The sequence below is a fragment of the Morus notabilis genome, unplaced genomic scaffold (assembly GCF_000414095.1).
Source record: "Morus notabilis unplaced genomic scaffold, ASM41409v2 Scaffold1388, whole genome shotgun sequence".
NCBI classification, from domain to species: domain Eukaryota; kingdom Viridiplantae; phylum Streptophyta; class Magnoliopsida; order Rosales; family Moraceae; genus Morus; species Morus notabilis.
Window position 1 is genome coordinate 276,854 of NW_010362392.1, and position 18,859 is coordinate 295,712.

Genomic DNA, 18,859 nt, shown 5'->3' on the forward strand with positions numbered 1-18,859 from the left:
TCATACTCTTCATGTAAAAGGGTCAAATCCACCACTGTTTATGTGGACCGTTTTTATCATAATCCCGTCAAAGTAAAATAGTAAAGTTGTAACAGAAAAAAAATAATAATAATTGAAGCATTAGATAGCAAGTTTAGGGCCTGTTCACGTCGCTGATTCGAATTTGTAATTTGAGTTGAGATGTGATTTTAAGGCCCCGTTCATTTCGCTGATTCGAGTTTAGAATTTGAGTTTTGCTACAGTGAAAAGCTCTCACAAACAATCACATCTAACTTTTTTGCTACAGTAAAAAGCTCTCACATAAAATCACATCTCAACTCGAATTAAAAACTCGAATCAACGAACTAAACGGATGTGAGAACTTTTTGCTGTAGTAAAAAAATTAGATGTGACTGTTTTTAAAATTTTTTACTGTAACAAAATTTAAATTCTAAACTCGAATCAATAAAGTGAACGAGACTCAATTTATATACGCAGAGGATTATGATTAACAAGAGGGGCAATATTTCACTTGATGGAAGCAATGATGTACATAAACGTTTTCTTACTTTTTATCTGGTTGCATAATTTTGCCCTTTAGAGCTCAAATCAGCGGACTTGTACTTTACAAATTAAGAACTGTCCTTTTTCATTATATTATCGGTTGAAATTATTGTTTTAGCCGTTAAAGTTAATTATCAGTTTTGTGAGTAATCACGTTAAACATTTACGGCTTGCAACACAAATTATTCTTTAATATCTTAATTATAAACCATACTGTTAAAAAATTAATTCGAAACAAGAATAGTAATACCCGCCAATAGTATAATAGAATAGTTCTTATGTAAAAATTTCCCTCAAATAATTGCAGTTTTGGTTTTTTTTTTTTTTTTTTTTAAGCAAAGGAAATAAGAAAGTTCACCTAATAATCTTTTTTTTTTTTTAAATGAGAAATGCTATGTGCCCGCACTTTTTCAACTAATTACAAATACTCACATCAACTTTAAAACTCACTAATTACAATTAAGCTAGAACTCACTAATTAAGGCAAGAATCATTTTCTGGTCTTATATGTCACTTTGTAATCGACTAAAAAATTAGCAGTGACCAGTGGTAATTACTTTTATTTTTCTTTCCAAACTTAACTCTTCATTCAATCAAGGAAGTAAAATGAAAGAAAAAAAAACAAAAGAAAAAAAAAGCAAAAAACAAAACAATAAAAAGATTATAGACTTAAGTCATGTTCATTTCATCTCATCGATTCGAGTTTAAAATTTGAGTTTTATTATAATAAAAAACTCTCAAAATTAGTTACATTTAACTTTTTATTATAATAAAAAATTCTCACATAAAATCACATTTTAACTCAAATTAAAAATCCAAGTCAGTTAATTAAACGGATCCTCAATCAATCACCTGGTTTCACCTTTCCGGTTAATTCCAGGCATTTTCCTTCAATTATCAAATTACAATTCCACCCACAAAGACCGAATCCAAACTCATTGGTAGCCCAGTAGTTAATTGAAAAACAGAACCCCACTTACGTAATTTCAAAAAGAGAATAAATTTCCAAGTCGCGTTGGTCGTTTACACTTTACTTACGGTTTGGAGTTTCTTCTGGACCTAAGCAAAAACTTCTGAAAGAGAAATCTCAAAAAATTAGTCCCAAAAATCCCCTTCTCCAACAAGAATCGAAAAGTCGTCAATAAACCCATTTTTTTCTTCAATCTCCAAAAAGGAAAAATCAGAATTCCATAGAAACGCAGATTTGAGCCTAATCCCTCAGATCCGAATCAAACGAAGCTTCGACCATGGCGATCTCGCCTAAATTTCTCTTCCTCATCGTCTTGATTTCCATGGCGTTCTCAATGTGTTTAGGTGAAATCCGATTCAGCAAGATTAGAGACGATGACCGGCCGATTATCCCCTTGGACGAGTTCGGATTCACGCACAAAGGTCGCCTCGAGCTCAACGTCTCGTCGATCTCGCTCTCGCCGGAGAAGTCCGATTCTGATCTCTCCTATGTCGGTTTCTTCCTCTGCACCAGGGAATCGTGGATCCATGTGTTTCAGCAGCTCGAGGATCGCGAGATCGAGTGCGCCCTCAAATCGGATATGGTGAAGAAGGTCCTCACCTTCAGCTCGGTCCACAAAGGCCTGATTCAGAAGACCACTGGTACTGTGTACAATGAAACCGATGCGGATCAGTACATGCTTCTCTTCGCGAATTGCATCCAGGGAGTGAAGGTCTCCATGGATGTCCGATCGGCGATGTATAATCTCGATGGGAAGAATAACGTCCGCGATTACCTCTCCACCGGCAAAACCGTCCTGCCTAGGGTTTACTTCTTCTTCTCCTTGATATATTTCTCCCTCGCCGGCCTCTGGATTGACGTGCTTTACAAGAAACGCCTCACGATTTTCAGAATCCATTTCTTCATGCTCGCCGTCGTGATCCTCAAGGCACTAAACCTCGTCTGCGAGGCCGAGGACAAGTCGTACATCAAGCGTACGGGAAGCGCCCATGGCTGGGACGTCTTGTTCTATATTTTTAGCTTCTTGAAAGGAATCACGCTCTTCACTTTGATTGTCTTGATCGGCACGGGCTGGTCCTTCTTGAAACCGTACTTGCAGGACAAGGAAAAGAAGGTCTTGATGATCGTAATTCCTCTGCAGGTCGTCGCCAATATCGCCCAGGTTGTTATTGACGAGAGCGGTCCCTACGGACACGACTGGTTCACGTGGAAGCAGGTCTTCTTGCTCGTCGACGTCATCTGCTGCTGCGCGGTGCTGTTCCCGATCGTCTGGTCAATCAAGAACCTCCGCGAAGCGGCGAAGACCGATGGAAAGGCCGCCGTTAACTTGATGAAGCTGACGCTCTATACTACATTGTGGTTATCTGTTACATTTACTTCACCCGTGTCGTGTTCTTCGCACTCGAGACCATCACCTCTTATCGGTACCTCTGGACCAGCGTGGTGGCGTCCGAGCTTGCCACGCTCGCTTTCTACATGTTTACGGGTTACAAGTTCAAGCCTGAGGCGCACAATCCTTACTTCGTGATCGATGACGAAGAAGAAGAAGCTGCAGCCGAAGCCTTGAAGCTCGAGGATGAGTTCGAATTGTGACGGCGCTGCTTCTGAAATTGGGATTGTTGAGGTAGATTTTCAACAATCATAAACGGGTCAATTTTGATCCGAATGTTTGGCATACTTGAGTTAGAATTTGTTCTATGGTTTCCTTATCATTGTGTTGACTTTACCTTGCCGGCGCTGCTTCTGAAATTGGGATTGTTGAGGTAGATTTTCAACAATCATAAACGGGTCAATTTTGATCCGAATGTTAGGCATACTTGAGGTAGAATTTGTTCTATGGTTTCCTTTTCATTGTGTTGACTTTACCTTGCCTGTTAGTTTTTCTTGAGTTAGTAGGACACGCTCATATACTTGTTACATTTATGGGAATTAGATACCCTGTGTTGCTGTCTGTGAATTGGATAGTATGTGTAAGTAGATACTTAATAATTTGCATTCATTTTTGGTATAAAGGGTATGCTTTTATATGTTTGTTCACTTAGATATTCAGATGCTTACATAACAGAGCATATTTACCAATTTTCTCAGATTTATTTGGGGCATTGAGAGTAGTTATTCTTGGTAGAACCTCAATGACTAATGCATATTGAACAACTTGGATGGAAGTCATTATGCTTAGGAGTAGAAATTATGGATGTTGGACATATCTAGGTCTTCGGTTAGAAATGTGAATTTTTCTCTGGCGAAAAGAAGATTTAAGTTGATTAAAGGTTGTCTTGGCAAGATCTTTTTTGATTGGTTAGAGTACGTCTTCAGCAGCTCTCAAATCTCTGTGTACCTTTTTGAGTTTTTTAACTTTTTAAGTGCATCTGAAGGATTGGAAACTTTTGGACTTGACGAAGGGAAGCAAAATGCCCTGAGTAGCTCTGTAAGTGGGAACAAAACCTAACGAAACTTAAAATGGCAAACACCAAACTTAAAACAGCAATATTCCAATTCAATATTCAATTTGTGATTACTGCGAAAAGAATCATGGGCTTATTCAGTTACTTTTGCCTAACTTAATTTGACTTTCAGTTACTTTGCCTAACTTAATTTGACTTTGTGATAATCTTTAAGGCAGTTTTGTATATTCTTTCTAGCTAGACTATGCATAGCTAAGCCTGATCCTAGTTTCGTTGTTGGGTAGTGCCTAACACTAATATTCTTTTCTTTTGTCAATTTTACCTAACATCTTGTGCCTATGGTGTGGCAAATAGTTTACAAGTTAGTTGATGTTGAAGCCTTAAAGAAAATAATGGCCTGTTCACTTTTCGGCCCGGATTTGGTTTATCCTAAAACAAGAATTGTGCATAAGTTGCCTACATCTGATTCCAAGCAGGGAGCTTATTTGTTGCCAATAACTTCGTGTGCAAAATTAGTGTAGATAGATTTCTTATGGATATATTATCCTATGCTTATTTTTCTCGTAATGGACGTGAAGTACTTGCTTGGTAAACATATAAAAATTGGATACCATTATTGAAATTAGTTAGGAGAGGGGTATCCAAAATTATCTCGTAATTATTTAACTTTCATCAGAATGCATCACAAGTACACAGTTTCTTTTTATTTCTTTTCATTTGGATATATCTCTTCTAAAGAAATTCATGGAGATAAAATTTGATGCTTACAAACACGCAATGCCCATAATATGTTCGACAATAGAATTTGATGCAAAATTATGTAGCTAATATACTGATTCTAGGTGTTATCTAACAACGAAGTTGTCGATGTAGTATCATTGTCGTATTTTGTTCTCGCCGGCCTTTGAATTCATCTGCACTATGAGGAAAGACTCCCCTTTTAATTGGCAAATATAATTTTTTATTATCAATTAATTTAAAAAAATTTTGAACTACTTTCAATAGAAGAATGAACATTGAAAGTTAGTATAAAAAATTGATATTAGAATTGACGTCCTTAAGATTATTCATTCACACAAATACTACTTTTTGTCCGACTATCCTTCCTGTTCTCTTCCTGCTCATAAATATTAAGAAGTCCTGAGAGAGTGAAGTTTCTCCAAGGAAAGTAAACCATGGCGTCCTCCACTCCCTTTTCCATCCTCCTCATCATCTGGCTATCCATGGTTCCGCCTCTTTGCTTCTCTGAGTCCCGCATTTTCCACTTTCAAGACGATGCCAGGCCGATAATCCCCTTAGATGAGTTCGGCTTCACTTCGCCAGGTGGCCTCGAGCTCATCCTCTCTCACTTCTCCCACTCCTCTCCTTACAATCATCCGCACCCGGACCTCTACCATGTTGGATTCTTCCTCTGCCCCCGGCAATCCTTGACCCGCCTTCTCCAGCAGTTAGATAACCGCATGATCGAGTGCCCGCTCCATTTGAACATAGCTAAGTCACCCCTCACCTTCCGATTACTCGAGGTGGGCAGAAGTGGAACTACCATGTTTATGTCAGTCGATGAGGATGAGCGCTACACTCTTCTCCTTGCGAACTGCATTCAAGGGATGAAGATCTCCATGGACGTAAAATTGGAAATGTTCAATCTGGTCGGACACGGAGACTTTGGCCGCCGCAACTATCTGTCCGCCGGGGAAAAACCTCTCCCTAGATTCTTGTTCCTCTTCTTCTCGGCCTATTTCGCTCTAACCTTGCTCTGGACTCATCTCTTGCTGATCAACAAGAAACGACATGCCGTTTTTCGCGTCCATTTCTTCATCCTCGCTGTGCTAATCCTCGAGGCAATAAACCTGTTTTGTGAGGCAGAGAAGTTTTCACACATGAAACTCCACGGTTTCCTCGTAGACCGTTTTAAGGTTGTTTTCTATGCTCTCAGATCATTAACAGAAAGCATTGTGTTCATCTTAACCGTGTTGATTAGCACAGCCGGACCATGGACATTCTTGAGACCTTTTTCCTTGCCGGAAAAGGACAAGTTGATGGTGTTTTTCATCATTATTCCTCTTCAAATCATCCGAAACATCGCTAAAGTCTTCGTCGACGAGACGGGGCCTTTTGGAGACTACCGGTTTACTTGGAAGGTAGTTTTTTTGGTCGCCGACTTGGTTTGCTGCTTCGCATGGCTCATCATAAACGACTGGTCACTAAAGGACATGCGATCACAAGAAGTGATCATCATGATCAATTTGCCAAAATTATCAGAAAGGTCGAAGGAGTACTTCGCTGTGGTTAAATTGTACGTTTTCTTAACTCGTGCTGTGCTGTTTGCATGGGATAGTACGATGATCATGATCTCGTACAAGTACGTTTGGATCACCATCGTTGTCTCGGAGCTTGTCACGCTTGCTTTCTATGCTTTTATGGGCTTCACGTTCCGACCAGATCAGGCCAACAAATTATATCACTACTCTTTGCAGATTGATGAGAAAGATCAGGAAGAGGGGGAAGCTGAACTTGCAGTGACAATGAAGATGGTGAAGTGATATGGAAATCATGGTATGGTTAATTAAGGTATAATACAAAGGAGTCGTGTTGCAATATTTTCTGGGAAATAGTATTTAGTAGTTCAGATGCATTAAATATTGGGTAGTTTAATAGCTAGATTGCATTCATTCATCTTAAACTTGTCGTGATTTATTGCATCCTGAAATTTTAATTTCGGTATTTTAGACACTAAGGTCGTGTTTGGAATTGATCTCGTTTTTATTTTTCACATTTTTTGAAAAAGAAAAAATGAAAACGTTTTCAAAACGACGTTTGGCGCAATATAGATAAAAAAAACAGAAACGAAAACGATTTTTTAGTTTAGAAAAATGACTTTTAGTCGTTTTTCATTTTTTATTTTCATTTTCTCCTCTCTCGAGCAGAGAAAAAGATATAGATATTAAAGAGTTTTTTATACTGAAAATAATCTCTTGATTAAACTACTAAGCGCATTTTTAAAAATAATTTCTGTCTGAGATTGAAAATATTTTCATTTTTATTTTCATACAAAAAATAAAATCATTTTGAAACTAATTCTAAACGCTCCCTAAACTTTACAATCCCTGACAACAAAGCTCAATGAAGAACCGACATCAATTGATTGGACGATAATCAGAGTCCATATGCCAAAATTTATAAAGTTCAGGTCCAATTCGTCACCCAACGAAAAGTTTAGGATCTTTGACAATTTCTGTCAATTAATTAAGGCTCATTGGTTATTGACCACAATTACGACAAATCTTAAAATTTAGGGTGCTATTTTTGTCAAAAGCGGAAGGTCAGACACTTTTAAGTTTAGGGTGCACCAATAGAAGTAACTCTAGTTTAATTCAAAAGTACATATGGTATGTATATAATAGCGATTCTTCGTATATATTAATTGGGGATTCATAGTTTTTGTAGTATGTGAGAGAAACAGTACTGAAAATTAGTTGTTTTTGGTTCTTTCGGCAGAAAAAACACTACAAGAAAATTGTCTCTGTTGTTAAAAGTGATTGATACAGGCTACAGCCGCATGTTGTCTTATGAAACAAAGTTGAGAAAACTAAATCGAAAAGATTTCTCCCAAGTTTTTTTTTTTAAAATGTAAAGATTTTTCTTAATTGAACTCTAATACGAAAAGTTCTTATGCGCATGCTAAAATTACCAAGAATACATCAAAAAGCATCATCAATACTCAACAGAATCGCAAAAACTATTTCAAAACCAGCAATGATAAAAAGTTCGGGAAAAAAAAAAAAAAGAAAACGAATATATTGGATTAATTCAGATGTTTGAGACTCCTTTACAAGTAAGACCAACCATTCAAAAAAAAAAGGGAAAAAATAAAAAGGAAAAGAAAATTTCCAAGAAAAATCAAATGACCAAGAGGCATTCGATATTCCTATGTATACAGTCAAAGAACAAAGGTCTCGAAAATTTTGAGACTGATCTTCCTGTTGGTCTTGCTTTTCTTTCGTGTTTTCCTTGGATTTATCGTTGTTGTTCCTCAGAAACATGTTCCTCAATGAAAACAACTGCATCATCTTGTTGTCAAAAGAGTGCTTACACTCAAAGTCTTCCCCGCGACTACTTGTCCGCAGAAAACATCGTAGACAACGGAAAGCAAATTCATGGTATATACATATATCTTTGTATTAAAGGAAAGAATTTAATTGTAATATTTGACCATAATCACTGATTTTATTCTCTGATTCTATCCAAATCAATTTAGGATTAGTTTCTCTCTTTTTGTGATTATAGAACTAATTGTAATTACTAGGATTATAGCTTTCGCACTTGTAACAATTGTATATATGTTTGTAATTGCTCATTGACGTGAATATACACAGAAATTCACAAAACTCTTTCTTCTTCCTATTTCTAAATTGTACACTATGAAAGCAATATTATTTATTTCAATATGTTGCCTTCCATTTACTATCTACTAATGCAAACGAAGAGAAATTTGCAGAGTCTTGTCTCTTAACCACAATGGGTCCTTTTTTGTTCAATTTTCCACTCATGTTTGGCCAAATACATAGACTTGGCAAATAATTATTTGCTGCAGGAAGTTAAGAAAGAGCCAACTTTCAGCTCTAAATTCATGGATGGATCATAATGTTTGGTCCTCAAATAGTATTCCTTGTTACTTGTTAGCTGGCAATAACCAATGTGTTTTTGTCAAATTTTGACCAAATATCGGTTTTGTTGGACCTTTTTTTTCCCCAGGCATGCAAATGTAATGACCGTCTAACTTCATGTTCAATCAAGCTCGAGGACATTGTTAAAGCATCTTTTGGGGACGGAGTCGAAAAAATAAGTGGGTAAGGAGCATATATGTAACTTTAAGAGGGCGATCCACGTATAATTTTCAGATTTTTAATGGAGCAGACTACAAAATTTAGCAGAATACACCGACAAAATGAAAAGAAAAGAAAAAAATCAGGTGGGGGCAGCGCCTACCCTCGGCCATCTATAACGCTGTCTCGGCGTGTTTCTCTTTCTACCAAATAGTTAGCAACTCATTAGTCATGTGAATCAGATTTAGTATTGATGTGTTTTTAGGACCAAGGCAACAACATATAAATAATTGAGCAGAAATCTTAGCATTTCATTTCTATACAATCGTTCAAAACAAAGCCAATAATCATAAATGGAACATGGGATTGTTTTTTTTACTAGAGAAAAGTATTTATCTCTATAATACTCTTGTCTGGGTCTTTCCACATGTGCATGTGTAATCACATGTCTCTTTTCAATAGAGCCTAAAAACCTGAATTGACACTTGGCTAGACATCCACTTTTTGTGTTGAAATAGATTGATTTTGATTGGACACATTATAGTTTATTAATGTGACCGCCGTGCTATAATTCTCATCGATTAACAATCGTTGTCGATAAAGGTACCAAAATAATTTAGTTAATAAAGTTTCTTATGACCCGTTTAGTTTACTGATTTAAATTTTTAATTTAAATTAATATGTGATTTTATATGAAAATTTTTATTGTAAGAAAAAAGATAAATGTGACTGTTTTTTAAAACTTTTTACTATAACAAAACTCAAATTCTAAATTTAAATCGGTAAAATAAACGAAAATTTGGTGTTATATATAGAAGAAAGGTTTCTTTAAAACCAAGATCATCTCTATCAGGATTAATAATGGTTTATAAAAAGGTAATTAATATTCTTTGGCCATGAATCAAGAAGGGAAAAAAAAAAGTTTTTTTTTTTAGAACAAAAGAGTGTCCCATAACAGTCAAATAAAATATGGTTGCAAGAGAAAGAACAAGGACCAAAAAAAAAATTAAATAAAAAATAAATAAAAATTGGGGTTTAGCAAAACATCTGACCTGAGAGCAATTGCTGCATGACTTCTCTTGTAAATTAATTATGCCAACATTTTCTGGTCACTTCCTATCATATTCCTTTAGGCCAAAACTTTAAGTGCCGCATTTCATACACTTTAAGAAGATTGAATTCTTGATTCACTAAAAAAAAAAAAAAAAAAGATTGGATTCTCGACTTGAATGAAGCCTTGTTGTGATTACTTCTTAGTAGTTCTATATTACAAGGGATTTTGGATTTTTTTTTTTTTATTCTGTATTCTTTTTTTTTTTTTTTTAAGGATTTTGGTGTATTCTATTACTAACCAGCTATCTTTTGGAAATCAAAGTTGGAGACCAGAGAGGGGAAAGATAAAGGAATAGCAGTGGAGACATTCATGTGGGGTCTGTAGAGCAAACAAATTAGCTTAAAAGTACCCCCCGCTTTTGGGCTTTTGGTTCCTTTGTCTTTCAACTTTTGCAAGGACATGATAGGCTGACTAGATTAATAGAATTTCTTAAGGATGAGGTTAATTCATTTGACTGTTAAATTTATATACCACTATTAAAAAAACGACTTATAAATAACATTAGTTTCAATTATTCTCTTTTATGTTATAGTTAAGTCGGTAATTATCATAATTTCACGAATAATAATAGTATACATTACCGTGATTTTTCGTAATCATTATAATTATTGAGAATCTAACATGACAATGTCATAAAAAAAAAAATCAAAAGTAATGCTACAACAAAACTTAAATTTTGTCTTATGAAACCTCATAAAAGACAACCAAGGAAGAAATTTTGCAAAATTATTCCAAAAGTCTAGACTTTGAGTACAGAAATTTTATTAAATATACAATATTTTTGGCTTTTCTAGAGCATTTCAAACCACATTACTCACAACCTAGCCAAGAAATTCTACCGTGAGTAGTGTTGCAACTTTAACATATATACCATTATGCTAATTGTTAAGGTGAGTAGTTTGAGAGCATTTCCAACACCGTGGGGTTGTCTTAGCTTTTATTCCACAAAGTTAGATATAAAGTTGGATTCTTTTGCTTTCCCTTCTTAAAAATTGAATATGCTTTCTTAATTTGCATGTATTAAAGGCGCATGGTGTTCTGATTTCTAACTCCCACTATGTGCTGGAGCCTTAAATTCAAAAGTTTTTTTTTTTTTTTCTTTTGTAATTAAAACAGAGATAGTATAGTGGCAAGGCTTCCAACATTTCAGGCTTGGGATTTCTGAGGTGAAAGCCAAAGACTAATAATAATAATAATAATAATAATAATAATAATAATAATAATAATAATAATAATGATGATGATGATGATGATGATGATGAAGATAAGTACTTGGTGTTCTATTATAACCAACTTCTCACTGAAAGGTCATATTATAAATATAAAAAAGTGCAATTGGTTACTGGTTAGTTTTTACTAGATAATATGATATATTTCAGTGGTCAAAACTCCAGAGATGTAGAATTAATTTCTATTGCCAGAGGCTCCCTTGTCTAGACTCTAGATAAGAAAACGGGGACTTGGGTAGGTGGTAAAATTTTTGTGGGCCAAACTTATTTATTGGACTATAATATATAGCTCAGTTGGAACAAAGTTAAGACACCGTTTCCTTTATGACCTACAAGCTCTATGGTTGCAAGATGTGCAATTTGTTCAGAAATTCTCAGAAGTTAAAAGTAAATAACTTTTGTTTTTCTGGTGTTTTTTCTTTTTTAAAAATACTGGTGTTTCTTTTTTTTTTTTCAACAGTTAAATCTTGTTAAAATCACACTAAATTAAAAAAATATGCAAAAAAAGTAGATTATGATATAGACGGTTGAAAAGCAGAGAACATCAATATTTTCAAAAATGATGGAACAATTCTCCTAAAGTGCAGTAAGGAAAAATGAATTTGCTTTTGTCTCTTTTGATCCAATAGCATTGAGTAAGTGCATATCTAAGTTTAATTAGTTTCATGCATTGGATAAAAGAGTACGAAATTAAGTAGGGTATTGCTTAGTACGGGACACTTAATGGTAATGTAGATTGCTAACATTTTAATGAAGACCGTACTCTTTTTTTTTGTTGTGTGATAAAATGAAGACCATGCTTTCATTTAACTAAAACAAACAATACCATCATAATTTTATAAAAATATGAGATCGAAATAACAAACAGCCTATTATATCATATTGAAATCATGTTCAGAATTAACTATATTCAAAGTATAAAATTCCACATCTACTTATTTCATAAAGAAAAAAAAAATAGACAAAAAATGAGAATCTTCGCATACTCAAGCGTGCATAGCTTTCTCTATTAAGAGGGAATGTGATGGAAGAAACAAACGCATTTTGTCAATTACGAAGTGACTTAGAGTCCGTTTAGTTGGAGGATTTGTTCTCTGATTCTAATCATAATTCATAGTTCGTTACAGTATTTTTTCTCACAAAAAATACACGTAAATAAAAAATAATTCTAATACATAAACTAAACATGCTCTTAAATTGTGTTGAGCAAAGATACACTAAATTGGCTGGCACATTGGGGCCTTCTAATTCCTTCCCCTACTACACATAGAGTCGGCCGGTTAGGTCCGTTAGGAGATAGATATAAATAAAACAGGACACCGCTCATAAAGAATCAAGCAGAGAGGAAAAAAAAAAAAAGTGAGAGAGTTAAAAGAAAACGTAAATTTGTCGGTAGCATATGAATCATACAAGTGAGATACTGTTTTAGGTTATATTAACTTTATATCTTTCTTATTTTAATGTGATTTTAATCGTATTTAATATTTAATAATAGAGTTATTTATGAGTTAGATTGATGCGGGATAAGACTTTTTCTTCGCTTTAAAGGGTGGGGGTTGCACATATTTGACCCTAATGATGTTAGAAAAATTTCACAACCTAATTATATTTGGGTTGAATTGGGGCGGTACCGGGTGGATTGGGTAGTCGGTTTCAACATTTAAAGAATCAAAGACTCAAAATTCAATCTAACATTTAAACTTTATCATCAAATAGAAATAATAACTCCAACATTCAAACATATAGAAATTCAAAGTTCAATACAACATCAAACATGAAGTAAAGTAGTCCATCCAACATCAAACATAAATTAGTTTACACTCATAAATTAGTCTTAACATAAAGTAAACATAAAGGCTTAATTCAAACATGAAAAAACTAGAGAATATAAATGAGTTGCATGTCTAGGGTTAGATATTAGAAGAGACAAGTTAGAACGTGGGTTGGGCTGGGGTGTGCGGGCCATTATATGCCTAATTCATACCTCGCCTCAAAACTTTGGGTCATACATTAAATAGGGCGAAAAAAAAATTTTAATACTAAAAATTATATTTTTCAGATTGAATTTGAGTGAGGTGGATTGAGCTTATAGATTTTACGAATTTATGAAGAGCCCTATTTAATAATAGGGAGAAAGAGAAAAATAGGTTAAGACTTGAGATGAATTAAAATTAATAGGTCAATAATTTACATAAGTTAATAAATATGCCAAATTACTGTTTTCGTCCATAACTTGTCTGGTTATGAACCATAACTTGACAAGTTATTCACAATTTTTGTCCATAATTTGTCTGGCTATGAATCATAACTTAACAAGTTAACTTATCTAGTTATGAATCATAACTTGACAAATTATGACCTATTAATTTCTATAACTAAAAATTAGCATATATACTTTCTTAAGGTTTTCATATTGACATATTTTTTACTATTTCCGTTAATAATATATATTATTAGCGTGATATTAATAGGGTACTGAAGATAAAAATAAAAATAAATAATAAATAATAATAATCAAAACGACAAAACCCACCTCACTCCTTCACAATGGCATTAATAACACTGAGGTGCATGTGAATTTTTGCTTCCTTTTTTCCTCCACTTTGTTTACTCCACACAAGCCTTAAGTTTCCATAGGTCAAGTAAAGGCCCCCACATGAAAAAGAGAAAAGAAAAATAAAGGTAAAAAGAAAGAAAAATAAAAAGTCTACACAACAAAGCAAAAGAAAAGCACACATGATATAGAAAGAAAGAAAGAAAGAAAGTATGGAAGAGAAGAAGAAGACGATGATGATGACTCTCAATAGCCCAGAGAACCCCAGAAATGAGTCCTCTGGTGAGCCCATAACCACCTCCACTTGCCCAACCTGGAAGCTTTACGAAAACCCTTTTTATAATTCTCACAATCAACCTCACCACAATCATCACAATCACAACCAACATCAAAATCTGACGGCTCAGAACTGCGTCTACCAGAGAAACACTAGTCTTCATCAGTGTCTACACCTCCCTCTCTCGGCCCGCAAGCTCGCGGCTTCTTTCTGGGACCTGACCTTCTTCACGAGGCCCGCAATGGAGTCGGAACTCGACATGGCTCGAACCCAGATCATGGAGCTCAAGACGGAGCTCGAGTACGAGCGGAAGGCGCGGAAGAAGCTGGAGTCCATCAACAAGAGGCTGGTTAAAGAGGCCGCCGAGGAGAGAAGAGGAAGAGAAGCAATGGAGAAAATGTGTGAAGAGTTAGCCAAGGAGATTTCCTTTGACAAAGCCGAGATAAGCACGATGAAGAGAGAGATTGAGGAGGAGAGAAAGATGTTGCGAATGTCGGAGGTGTTGAGGGAAGAGAGAGTCCAGATGAAGCTCGCCGAGGCGAAGATTGTTCTAGAAGAAAAGCTCTTGGAATTGGAATGTTCCAAGAGGATCATATCAGAATGCACTAATACCAGTACTACTACTTCTACTACTACTACTTCGTCGGCGTTAAAGAGCAAGGAAAATGTGGCTTCTAGAGCAGTTTCTAGTTTCTCGGGAAAATTCAGACATTTTGTGATGGGAGAGAAGTGGATTTCAAATGATGAGATCAATAATCGTGTAGATTCAATGGCATCGACAAGGTCAGTTTCTAGTCATGATCATAATCACAATAACAACATTAAGTACTCCTCATCAGCTTGTACTGAAGATAGCAGTGAGTCAGTTTTGAGTGAGAATTGTAATAATAAATCTGTGCCCATTTTCCCGAGAAAATTGTTGGCAGAAACTGAGAATCCTCACATAAAGAGAGGGATCAAAGGGTTTGTGGAATTCCCAAAAGTGGTTCGAGCGGTTGGGTCCAAAAACAGGCAATATTGGGGTACAAAATTGGAGTGTCAAAAGGCTCAGCTAAGAATTCTTCTCAAACAGAAAAGTCCAATCAGATCCAATAGCCTCATTACCAGTTAAAAGAAGAAGATCAATTATGCATCTCTGTATAAGGCTTGATTAATTCTATTTTGTTCTTTTTTTATCTGTAATTTTGTTTTTGTTTAATAAACCTTTTTGGGGGTTCATAATTTATTTTTCTGCGGCAAGGTCACTATAGTGGTGTCCTAAATTCTGCATCATTTTGCTCTTAAGAAACCATAGAAATGAGTAAATACGATTGAAGTTTGTATTTTTTTTGTGGATTGTTGTGATGTATATATAGAAATCTTGATGTTTTTGAGTAGTACGATATTACTTTCTGATTTCATGAGGTTGTCTATGGATCTGGGCAAGAGTTTACCTAAATTAATCTATTGAAAGCTCAAGTTTTGCATTCTAAGCTACCTGCACATGCACATATACTTGATAATTTTTCTTCCAAAATGAAAGTGTGAATCTTGACTTCTAAACAAGTATTGGGAAACCTTAGATCCACACTAAGAAAAATCTAAACGAGTCAAATCTAATTGTAACATGCAAAATGCTTTTTCTGACGACGAAATAATGGAATTTTTGTTGTCAGATTTTTTCTTTTATCAAAGTAACTCCAATTTCAACGGATTAATTACTGTGTAGAATCAGAGAAATACTGGTATATAAAATCTTGCAGGGACATTAAAATTTAGGATATTCCCACTAGTGGCCCTTAAATTTTGAGATTATTCTTAGTTTGTCTATCAAATTTTAAAAACTCTTTTTTTGTCCTTTAATTTAGAATTCTTTACACAATCTCTTTTGTGAGAATTTCTATTAAAAACGGACAGAAAAAAAAGTAATACAATGATGTAGTCTTTTAATTTTAAATTTATGTTAAAAACAAATGAATAAAAACTACCTAACCACATTTAACTCACTCTTTTTATATATAATTTTAATAAAAATTCTTATAAAAAAATATAAAAATGAGAGTCTTTAAAATTTAGAGAGTAAAGTAAAAATGATTCCAAAATTCAGAAGGTACAAGTGTGATTAACCCTAAAATTTGTTGGCAATGCTAATGTATTAAGGAAACGTTTAGTTCATGAATTAGAATCATAATTAGAACTATTTTTTATTTACGTGTATTTTTTATGAGAAAAAATACTATAACGAACTATGAATCATGATTCGAATTGGGGTACGAATCCTCCAACCAAACAACCCCTAAACTTTCCAATCCAAATAAATAGAAAGAGGTTAAATTAAGACCAAAAAAAGAGGTTAAAACATTAATTACCCCCAAATAAATAGCAACTACAGAAGGGGAAGATTAATAGAGAACGGGAAGGACAATAAATAGCTGGCTCTTTTCCCAAAAGTCATGACTCATGAGTCATGACTCCACGCTGTCAAAACATAAAAGGAAGGAAGGCTGTTGGCGTGTTGTTTTTCTCTTGAATGGACCACAGAACGGTCCATTATTCTACCCCAATTTTGTACATGCCCACAATGTGGTCTATGAGCCTATAGGCTATATAATACATAAGAATCCCCCGCTTGTACTTTGTTATTCATCTAAATAGCCTCAATGATTCTTGCGCTTGAGTTTGAAACCTGCAAAATTCTGTGAAAAAACAAAATCTTTAGTGGGATTTAATATCATGGGTTTGATAGACAATTTCGTCATCTGTTTGAGAATCTGAGATAAGATCCCAAGAACTGTCATGTTGGTAGTGACGTTCTTTCATATGTATCATATATATTTCTCATCTATATTAATATGCATTTTCTCAGTAGCTCAAAATACCAAAAAGGAAAGACTACAGCTAATTTACTTGAATATATGATTATGTTTCTTTTCACTTTAGTCCAGTAACTGTGATTATACCAGTACACTTTTGGTAATTATAATCTATATATATATATATATAGATAGATACTATAGTCTCATGATCTCATGATTACTTAACTTTGTAATTAATAGAGATCAATTTTTTACAGTATTAGAAAGAGTACTAGTCCTCATACTTTAGTATGATTTCCATTCAATTTAAAATGGTGGAAAACAGAAAAGCAAATAGCTAGCATATTGAACAAATGCCATGAACTTATACCCATTAACAAAAGATGCAATCATTCCTTGAGAGGGTTTTGGTGCCATGACAACCTGGTTTGTGCACTAATTTTTGGGTCAAAATTTTACACCGCTAAGGGCCCATAAGAAATTTCTCATTTGTTCTTGCCTTTTTCATTAAAAATAAAAAATAAAAATAAAATCCTTCCACTTCTCTTCTCTTTTTTTATTTTATTTTAAATTGAAATAATAAATTTAAACTCAAAACTATGATGTTGATATGAGTATGAAATTATAGCTACACTAAATTTGTAATAGCTATTTCTTAGCATTTATTTGTTTGGACATCACGAATTAAAGACACGTTTAATATAATCTTGTGTCACATTTGACTTTCTAATTGTAACTATTAATTCAATTAATGAGAAATGTTAGCGTCACTGTTCTGCTAACATTTCTCTTGATTCATACAAAGCGCAAGGAATTAAAACGAGAGCTACAGAGGAAGAATTATATAAGCGAAAGAAGAAACATGACAGAAAGCATAGCTGTAGAGGATCACAAGAAAACTCATCTTCTTATTCTACCAGCTATCTTTTGCCCATTTTTGCTATACTTGTCTACATCTCTACCTAAATGAATGGCACTTTTAGTCCTTTTTTGGATTTTGTATATTGGATGTGTATGAATGAGACATGGAGTGCAAGCAAAACTATTAAGTACTCTTATGGTACTACTACCACTTGAGGTTGAGGCCGTTCATCTACTAGCTAATCTCATTCCACACACCATCGAAAGTATCTCTTTTTCTTTTTTGCACTTTTTTTTTTCGTGGGCTTTTATGAGAACCCACACCGAAGTAAGGAAGTTATTCTCTTTTGGTTGTGGTGTAAACAATAAAATTACGATCTTAATTCATGTCAAACAACTAGACTTGCCATGTTTGCTAGAACTTTTTTTTTTTTTTTTTTTTTGTCTTTTAAGCATATTGAATTTTACTTGGGAGAAAATACTTTGATTTGTTAATGATCGAGCATAAGCATGTTTTTTTTCACAACTCAAGTTGAGAACTTGAATTGTAAATTGAATTTTGTGTGAGAAAAAACACTGTAATAAAAAATATATATATTTAAATTTTTATGAGAGAAAATATTATAGTAAAAAAGTTCAAGGTATGATTTAAGTGATTAGAAGGCAAACTAAAGCCTTAGTTGATAATTGCAAGATGAGCAAGTGGGCCAATTTGAATATTACTTTTCTAACAAATTCTCAACATTTGACACCAAAAATAAGGTAATGGAATAAAAGACTCAAATCACATTCAATTCCTGAAATGTAAAAGATTGTACAATATCACATTAAAATTGGTAATTGGACAAAATCTATACTACTTGTTGGAGCGGTTTTTTGCTCTAACTCCTTACAACTGCAGCTCACTTAATTCCTGTTCCTCAGGACGCCATAAGACTTTTGGGTGCGTTTAGTTGGAGTGGAGAAATGGTAATAGGAATGAAAATTAGAATGATAATGGAATAAAATGGAAAGGAAAGACAATTTATTTATTTGGTTCTACTTTTACAAATGCAATAGAATGGAATATGAATATTTTCATGTTGACAAAATTACCCATCATATTAATATAATTAATATAATATATATTAATATAATCATTTAATAACCAATATTATATATATAAAATTATAAGGATATAATATATATAATTATAATTATAGTTATATAATATTTATTATTATAATACCATCATAATATATAATATAATAAAATAATGATATTGTGATTATTTTATATTATAATG

At 34.0% G+C, this 18,859-nt stretch overlaps 3 protein-coding genes across 3 annotated transcripts; all 3 read left to right on the forward strand.

The window, feature by feature from the left end:
* Window positions 1-1,563: 1,563 nt before the first annotated feature.
* Window positions 1,564-3,521, forward strand: LOC21398456 (protein GPR107). Its single transcript, XM_024168050.1, is given in 3 exon segments — window positions 1,564-2,856; window positions 2,859-3,141; window positions 3,281-3,521. Coding segments are annotated over 2 exon segments (1,314 nt in total). The 5' UTR covers window positions 1,564-1,790; the 3' UTR covers window positions 3,107-3,141; window positions 3,281-3,521.
* Window positions 3,522-5,093: 1,572 nt separating this feature from the next.
* LOC21398457 (protein GPR107) lies at window positions 5,094-6,461 on the forward strand. The gene has a single exon (XM_010101907.1). The coding sequence runs from the start codon at window positions 5,094-5,096 to the stop codon at window positions 6,459-6,461; it is 1,368 nt and encodes a 455-aa protein (XP_010100209.1).
* A 7,357-nt stretch (window positions 6,462-13,818) lies between these two features.
* LOC21398458 lies at window positions 13,819-15,124 on the forward strand. The gene has a single exon (XM_010101908.2). The coding sequence runs from the start codon at window positions 13,854-13,856 to the stop codon at window positions 15,027-15,029; it is 1,176 nt and encodes a 391-aa protein (XP_010100210.1). The 5' UTR covers window positions 13,819-13,853; the 3' UTR covers window positions 15,030-15,124.
* The last annotated feature ends 3,735 nt before the right edge of the window (window positions 15,125-18,859 follow it).